This window comes from Pagrus pagrus (assembly GCF_965226575.1).
Source record: "Pagrus pagrus genome assembly, chromosome: 19".
In the NCBI taxonomy this organism is placed as follows: domain Eukaryota; kingdom Metazoa; phylum Chordata; class Actinopteri; order Spariformes; family Sparidae; genus Pagrus; species Pagrus pagrus.
The window spans coordinates 2,835,310-2,843,882 of record NC_140203.1 but is presented as its reverse complement, the minus strand read 5'-3'; the positions used below and the strand labels follow the sequence as shown (position 1 = coordinate 2,843,882).

At 45.2% G+C, this 8,573-nt stretch overlaps 1 protein-coding gene across 3 annotated transcripts in view; it reads right to left on the bottom strand.

The window, feature by feature from the left end:
* Positions 1-1,425: 1,425 nt before the first annotated feature.
* ttc28 (tetratricopeptide repeat domain 28) overlaps positions 1,426-8,573 on the bottom strand; it is a 108,800-nt gene continuing 101,652 nt past the window's right edge. For 2 of the 3 annotated variants that reach the window (XM_084382582.1, XM_084382584.1), the window contains 10 exons: positions 8,267-8,514; positions 7,281-7,405; positions 6,779-6,856; positions 6,403-6,562; positions 6,064-6,140; positions 4,888-4,911; positions 4,523-4,652; positions 4,275-4,382; positions 3,520-4,159; positions 1,426-3,267 (listed from right to left, as the gene is read on the bottom strand). In XM_084382582.1, coding sequence (XP_084238708.1) covers positions 2,157-3,267; positions 3,520-4,159; positions 4,275-4,382; positions 4,523-4,652; positions 4,888-4,911; positions 6,064-6,140; positions 6,403-6,562; positions 6,779-6,856; positions 7,281-7,405; positions 8,267-8,514 — 2,701 coding nt within the window. In that variant the 3' untranslated portion in view covers positions 1,426-2,156. The remainder of the gene's footprint in view (positions 3,268-3,519; positions 4,160-4,274; positions 4,383-4,522; positions 4,653-4,887; positions 4,912-6,063; positions 6,141-6,402; positions 6,563-6,778; positions 6,857-7,280; positions 7,406-8,266; positions 8,515-8,573) is intronic. The other variant, XM_084382583.1, reaches the window with a different exon arrangement.

Genomic DNA, 8,573 nt, shown 5'->3' with positions numbered 1-8,573 from the left:
ATGTACTGTGATATACATACTGTGATATACTGTGATATACATGTACTGTGATATACTGTGATATACATGTACTGTGATATACTGTGATATACTGAGATATACATGTACTGTTACACACTGAGGTATACATACTGTGATTTAGAGGAATATTTAGTATAGTATAGTTAATTAACAAATACACTGTTGCTTACTGTGATTACAATCCTGTCAGTTCAAGAGATGTGATTGATTTGATTATATTATTAAGCTTATTATATATGTATCATTTCATTACAAGGATTCATTGAATACAGTCATGACAAGTAGCCCCTTATCTATTCATGTATTTGTGTGTATTAATGTGGATATACTTATTATATAGAATGGACGTATTCAACTGACGTCCCGTGGGCCAAATGCGGCCTTTTTATAATTTTGCTGGGAGGTTAATGAGCACATTCATTAGTTGTGTCTGTTGTTTAACATAAAAATAATTTAGGAGAATCAAACTGACAACCTACTTCTTGCGTGCATTGTTTTAACACATATATATTCTGAGCTTTACAGGTTAGACGTGGGGAAAGTTAAAGTCTGGACCCTGGCACTTCACTTTTTAAAAAAAAATCTGGCCTCTCTAAAAAAGTGGTTGAATAGGCGTGATATAGATACATATACATATATCAAATATGTAGTAATACTGTACTAGAGCCCGACTGATACTCAATCTTTGATGCTAATACCAACAGTCCTGGGCCGGTATAAACACATGAACACCAGGCATCTTTTCTTTATACCTTCTATAAAAAGTTTTCATATTGGCACATATCAGACAACATATAAACTGATACTGATACACTGTGATAGGCGAATATCAGCAGATAATATGGGCCAACCGATCTATCAGTGGGTCATAGATATCAGTACTATATGATATTAATATTAAGAGTAAACCAGATTAATGAAGGAATGAGATAAACTAGAATGACCGCCTCGTTTGTTGGCCTCCACGTACCAGACCTCTGACTTTTTTGATATAACATGTCATCACTTCATCATTTTTTCTCATTTGTGTAAAATTTTGTCATAATTATCTTGTGAATTCTTGAACTGTGTTTCTTGAGGTGAAACAATCACAACAAATGAGAATGTATCCCAAAGATGTTTCATAACAAAGATCTTCACTCTCTACACCCGTCATGACCACGAATGTTTATGACTGTTTTCATTAAGCGTCACTCGTTCAGTTATGTGACTTTGAATGCAAAGTGAGCCTGACATTAACTGAGACAACATAAACGTGTCCTAATAATCAAACTTAAAGCAACTATCATCGTTACGTGTTTATTGCATTAAACTGTCACGCGTGCTTGAATCAGACACGAGCTGTCATGAGACCGTTCAGTGGAAATACTGCGAGCAGAATTGATTTCTGTCACGAAAGCAAGACAAGGAAAGGGACGTTTTTATTTGTCAACTTCTTGAGATTTGAGATATCTGTAAATAGTCTGGCACCGCTGCAAAAATTGTACATTATAAAGTCACTAACACACTGAACAGCAAGAGGTACCATGCTGACAACAATCACACATTAAATCAAACCTGCGTAAAAAATATCAAAATGTTTTCTTTGACTCGTTCCTCGGTTTTAATTGTCTTTATAAAACGTGTACTAATGACTGGAAAACACTGTTTTTACTTTACAAAATAAAAGACAACAATAAGCATTGATAATGATGTTTAACAATAATTATTACACAATAAATCAAGGGGCAAAATCCAGGTCCACTTACACAAACATAGCGAGCATTTAGGTCGACATAACACGTTCTCCTTTTTTCTTCAGGCATTCGGTCGACAGGCCGTGAGTACAGTACATGGAGGCGTTGAGACACATGCTCTCTAGTCAGTCATGAAAACACAAGTACAGCCAGGGACTCGACACGTTTTGTCCTTCCAGCTCTCTCCAGACGAAGGCACAGTCATCACATTCAAATCATTTACATCCCTTCACAAAAAAGTCATGACATGTAAAATCACCGTCAGTACGAAACAGTACTTTTCTTTTAAATCTGGTCTTCAGCAGGTATTGCTAAAAAATGTGGTAGCTGACAAACGGACAGCTTCTGTCAGAGTACAAACACCCAAAAAAAATGAAACAGAAGATTTCAGTTTAACTCTCAACATTTAGACGATGGAAAGAAATGCCCGGGTGAGATAAACTTGTAGCCGTTCCCCGAGGGAAGCTTGATGCCTCCTTTAGAGTTTGTGGGAGCGTTAGAAGATGGAGGCTGAGGCGGTTTAGCCTCCAGTTTTTTGTGACCGTTCGGTCGGTCGCCAGTGTTGTGCTCCTCAGATCCCTCTGGGTTTTTGCTCGCAGGCTCGTGTCTCGGTGAGAGATTAAGCAAACCCAGAACATCTTTCTGAACTGTACTCATTTTTTTATTCCCACCTCGGAGTAAACTGGCAGGGCAGGGCCCCTCGTGTTTCTGGCCCGCGTTGGCCCAGAAGGTTTTTAAATGATGAATGGCCTGGACTTTATTATCCTGTCTTGACTGGTTCAGTTCGGGGGTGTTCGCGGGGCTGGAGGAGGCTGAGACGGAGCCTGTGGAGGAATAGGAAAGGGCCGGCGACGGGGCGCTGTTAGCGGGAGAGTGTGAGGGTGAGATGTGGGTGGAGTAAGGTGAGGTAGGGTACTTCAGTTTGAGCTGAGCCTGCGAGTGAACATCTGGGGTGAAAGGTGGTGAACGCTGCTCCGTCACAGATAAAGAAGGAGAGGAGTGAGCTGGGCTGTTGTAGCCGGAGCTGATTTTCTGCAGCGACGAGGAGCGAGACGGCGGTTTGGGTCGAGTCGGGGGAGGCGTTGACACAGAGGTGGAGCGGGGTGAGAGGTGAGCAGAGAGGGAGAGAGGAGAGGAGCAGGCCTTCAGACTCGCTCTGCTGGGTGGTCTGCTGAACGCGCTGGTCTCAGACGGCTGAAACCCTCTCGCTCCTCCAGTGGGGCTCAGAGTCGGGGTTGAGGGAGTCGACAGAGAGGGCTGCCTGGCCTCTTCTCTCCCCTCGGGGCCCCTCAGCGTCTTCCCTCTCATGTTTCCTTTCTGCAGGCTCTCCACAGCTTGCATGTGGCTCTGGGTCTCCTCCAGAATCTTCTGGGCCAGTTCCTGAGGATCCAGTTGTCCCGCAGGCACCGTCCTCTCCTCCTGGGACTTGACCGTGCTGTCCGTCTCAGTACTCGACTGGTCCGACTCAGAGCTGCTGACCTTCCCTTTCTTGGTCCTCTGAGGCGATAAGCTGGGGAGAAAAGATGAAAATAAGAAGCTGAATTTCCAGTTATATGGCGTGAACTCATCTAGAGTAGGAAGAAGAGATATAAATAATGACATGTCACGTTTGTAACTTTTACACGACCTCTTAATTAACCGGAGAAGACACAGAGCTGCACAGGGAGTAGGTAACTCCGGGCATCCAAAATAAAAGTCCAGCACATTTTCTGCCTAAGAAGGAGGCTTGATATTTTTCTGACTGAACCAACACTGAACTTACACTTCCTGTTTGGGTTTGGGGCTGGCAGGAACCTTCAGAGGCAGCGGGGGAGCTTTAATCGGAGACGTAGGCGTGCTGATGCTTCCCTTGGAGGAAATGGTAACAGGGTACCCATGACCGCCGGCAGCCCCTCTGCCAGCGCCGCCTCTGCCCTGTCTGTGTCCTGCAGGCAGCGGCAGCGTGTCACAGTCCCTCCTCCCTCGCCCTAAAGGCTCGCTGCTTATAATGGAGTACCCCTCGTACTCCTCGTCCTCCCCTTCTCCTGCTAATCCTCCCCCGTGATTGGTCAGTCGACCTCTCTGCAGGCCTCCTGAATGGCGGTGCGAGGCGTACAGGCCGCCTCCCCCGCGAGGTCTCTCTAGGTCCTGCTGGTGTGAGCGCTGGCTGATGATGTCGCTTCCTGCGGGCTCGGGTCGAGACAGGAAACTGAGGGAGGAGGCGAGGGAGCTGAGGCTGTAGACGGAGATGGCGTCGCAGGAGAGGTTGTCGGGGCAGACTGGAGGCAGGAAGGAGGGCTGAGGTGGGTAACAGCCAAAGGAGAGGGGCAGAGAGTGAGGCTGGGAGGCCGACTGGGAGGACGACAGAGACTCCAGGGAGGACGAACTGTCCATGGAGAGGCGCTTGGGAAGCTCTGTGGAGTCTGAAAGAAGACAGGGAGCGACTTCATTTATGAGTTTGGCATAGAGAATAAGATTTAGAAGTTTTTTAGTTTTAAAGAAGTTGTTAAAAAGTCCAAAGTTTTGAATTATACTTACCAAAGAGTGCAAGAAGAGACTGGAGAGCAAAATGCATGGTGCGCCTGCTGGCCTGCTTTCCGGTCTTCAGCACGACCTCCTCCTGACCCACCTCGCACAGATCGAAACCTGACAGAGAGACAGGAGAAGAGTTAATTCACTCAAGTGCTGTACTCGAATACACATTTGAGGTACTTTTATTTCCATTTTATGCCGATTTATACGTCTAAGTCTTGATCATTTCAGAGGGAAACATTGTGCGTTCTCACCGAGCGCAGCCAGGAACTCGTGACAGCCTGGAAGCCTCCAGAGCTGCACACTTATCGACACTTGGATGGGAGCCAGTGAAAAGTCTTGGTCTTTGTCGTTCGACTGCAACTGCACCAGCACCTGGTGAAGCTTTGGAGAGGGAAGACAGCAAAAAATGATGATGTAACAGCCGCGATACATGAGTTCAACGCTTTGAAACAGCAAATATCATGAACACGTGAGATCCAAGCAAAGCGTTGATGCAGCACCCACATCACAAAGATCCTTCAAATAAAACATTTGGCTGATTGTTCTCATCTCTGCGTCTTCTTTGATCAGTTTTACATTTTCTTTGAACTCAAGTCTGTTATCGTGAATCACTTACCATTCCCACCATGCTTTTAACCGCCTTTGTGAGGTGGGTATGAGAGAAGAGGAAACACAACTTTAGTGGTTTGTTTGTGCAGAAGTGTTTGGGTCTGAGTCACTGCACACGCAGCCATGCATGGAGGATGACTTCACTCACGCTGAATATGATACCGACGCTGTGCGGAGGCTCTCAGGTGCTTTACAAAATTGTGATAAAATAAAACAACGTGGGAGAGATGGATGTGAATAAATGTATGGAAAGTGAATAACTGTGAGCCAATCAGGAGCAGGATGAAGATGAAGAAGCTCGTGTCCAGGTCAGACAAGACGTGAAGGCAACAACACACATGCAGCGCTCAGATGTTCATGTGAACCAGTGGTGGAAAGTAACTGAGTACATTTACTATCATTTTAGGGTGCTTTTATTTTACTTTAATAATACTTTTACGTGATGACACTTCTACTGAGCTACATCACTGAGAAAGATATTGTACTTTTTACTTTATCACATTCATTTGACAGCTACTATTTTCAGATTTACATTTGCATGAAAAAACTAATAATAATAATCTTATAAAATATGATGCATCCTTAAAAATCAAACCAGTGTTGTCCACCTGGAGCAGCTCCCACAGTGAAATGCTGATCTAATACTGTCAGAGGGGACATTTTAACTTGCACTTCACTTAGAAAGCATGACTTTATTTACATGGTTGTATTTTTTAATTAAAGCAGCAACGTGGAGGTTTCATTGTGTGTTGTTTCTGGCGGTCCCTGCTGATAAAAAGCGATATGAGCACCGCTGCTTCCTGTTGTAGAGCTCGTGATGTGCAAGTGAAAGAAAGACGTTTTCAGTTTGCAACTCTGGTTTTGTGTCATCACGGCAGAAAAGTGTCCCCTGACATTTAGAGTATTTCACCAGGTGTTTGTACGTCTGTCAGTCTGACTGTGGACAGATCTTAGCACCATGATGTCGTCACAAAACTTCACAGGTGTGTTGTTGAGATCAAAATGAAACAGCCAGTCTTCTCATTGATGGTCGTGTTTGCTCACATATGTCATACAGAAGCAACAGTGTTAAACTGAGACTGTTTCATATCTAGTTTAGTTTAGTTTTTTACATAAAGGATCTGAGTGTTTTTTCCACCACTGGCCTGAGTAACTGGTCCACTCGTACACAACCTGTCAGTACCTTATGGATGAGCTGCTCTCCAGCCTCAGATGTTGTGACCAGCTTACAGAGAGCCTGCAGAGCTGGAGGAGTCAGACCTGAGGACGGACAGAGGGTTAATCAGACCTTCAGGTAAAGATCATCATACTATAACTATACTACTACTATTTTAGACGTGCTTGCTTCATGAAAACAGTCTGAATTATTCTTCAGCTGATGTTAAAAACACAAACTAAACGTAGTTTCACAGCAGCGTCCTCACAGTTCCTGCACTCTGATCCTGCAGGGACTGAGCAGGTTGTTATTCTATCGGTGTGACTGACACGTGTGACATTTTGAATAATGGAGAAGCTGTGGTACCGAGCAGCGACTGGAGGGTGGTGCTGCACTGCTGCAGACGATCCCCGGGGTCCGAGGTGGGGAAGAAAACCGCCGCGGGGAGACCGGCACCGCTGCCAGAGAAGTCCAACCTGAAACCCACCGCAGACAGGAGGGCCTGCCACCCGGGCACCCCGCCCACCTGAGAGAGGACACACATGCTTTTTACCTGATGGAGGTACTTTTACTTCACTACAGTCCCTCTTTAGTCATAAAGAGGTTTTTCTTCCTGTTCCCACAGTAAGGTGTTTGAGCTTCACTGTGTTATATATGTGTAAATTTTGCATATTTATATATTCTGATATATTTGATGAGAGAAAAGGAACAGGTGTGATTTTAAGGATTTAAATATACAAACCTTGTTCTCGACGCTTTGTTGCGACGTGTACATCGGGTTACACTGACCGCTCTGAATACGCTGCAGAGACTTCTCAACCTGTGGGGAGAAAGAGAGACGGCTCAAGATGCAGCTCGAGCTTCATGTGAGGACATTTCAGGGGCTAGAAGACGACTCAGCAACATGCTCTGATGGAGGTCTGCTGCTGATGATGACGGTGGAGATGTGCTTTAACAAATTTGTATTGATCCCGAGCTGAGTATAGTTTTATCTGATCAGTCTCAACAACGTAAATTTAATTTCTCTTTCAGTAAATGGAAGAAAAGTCCTGCATTAAAACAAAGAAATGGTGACTGTGGGGTCGGATGAGAGGAAGTGACACACTGTCACTTCAACGTGATTTTAAAGTTGTTATTTTAAGTTCAATAAAGCAACATACTGTTGATTTAAGGCGTTGAATTAATGATAACGTGTCGAGACTCAAATAAAAAGTGAGACTGTTGGTAGTTTCAGTGTTTCTCACCAGGTGCAGCAGCACTCTGAGGGCGTCCCTGGCTCGCTCTGGGTACTGCAGGATCTCTGCCAGCGCCTGGCCGACCAGCGACATGGGGCTGTTCAGCTTCACGTCACAGCCAATCAGCATGTAGCCTGAGGAAAAAACACACACTGAGACACTGACGACATTTAAACACTGCGTGAGGAGAAATTAACCCAACAGCTCTGTGAGACTGAAACAAACCACAGCACTGATATCAGTCAGACGCAGTTTGTCTCACCGTGGAACAAAATCCTAAACTGAGAGGAAATAATAGATTAAAGGGACAGTTCACCTAAAATCAAATATATTTTTCCTCTTTCCTGTAGAGATGTGTATCCATCTAGACTGTTTTCATGTGAGTTGCAGAGTTTAGCCACAGAGATGCCTCTACAAAAAATACATTTGAAAACTCAACAGCAATGTCTCTTTTCAGAAATCATGACCTGGTGACTGAAGGTGATCCACAGACCTTGCTGAGAGCAGTTTCCTGTAGGAACTATTTTCTTCCTACCAAACTACAACTGCCAACCGTATCACCACGCAGCAGGAAGTAGTACATCTACTCAGGGACTATGAGCTAACTAATTTGTCCTTGAGGAGGATGGTGGGTGTGGTTTGGTAGACAGAAAGTAGTTCCTACATGAAACTGCTCACAACAAGGTCTGTGGATCATCTTGAGTAACCGGGTCACGATTCAACGAGTGTCATCGAGCTCCATTAGTTGATATCTCCAAAACTCTGTGTATGTAGTTTTTGATTTTGGGGTGAAATGTCCCTTTAACAACAACAACAAATAAACCTTCTCAAGGTCCACTTATTAGCATTTTCCAGAGCTTTCATGGCAATTCATCAGCAGATAGAGATTCTCAGGTCACATGATGACAACTGAGTAAACTCCATCAGCTGATGAAGACGGTTAGGAGATGCTGAAAGCCAGTAAGTGGACCTCGAGTGTCGGTGTCCATGCTCACCAGCCCAGTTGGAGGGGTGTGAGAAGTGCTTGCTGCTCTGCAGCGTCTTCATGGCCTCCGTCAGAGCTGCACTGGCTTTGGTCCCGTTGAGGAGGGCGGTGTAGAAGGTGTGCGTGAACAGTTTGGAGGCAGCTATCGGTACAGGCCACAGAGACACGCACACACACTGGACCCCCGCAGCCAGGAAGGCTCGGGTCAGACCCACCAGCCCGTCAGCTGTCACCCTGCTGCTGGACTCTGGGTACAACCTGAGGTGACAAGAGGTCAGAGGTCAGACGGGTCGGTCAAACCTGACAGGCTGTGTGAA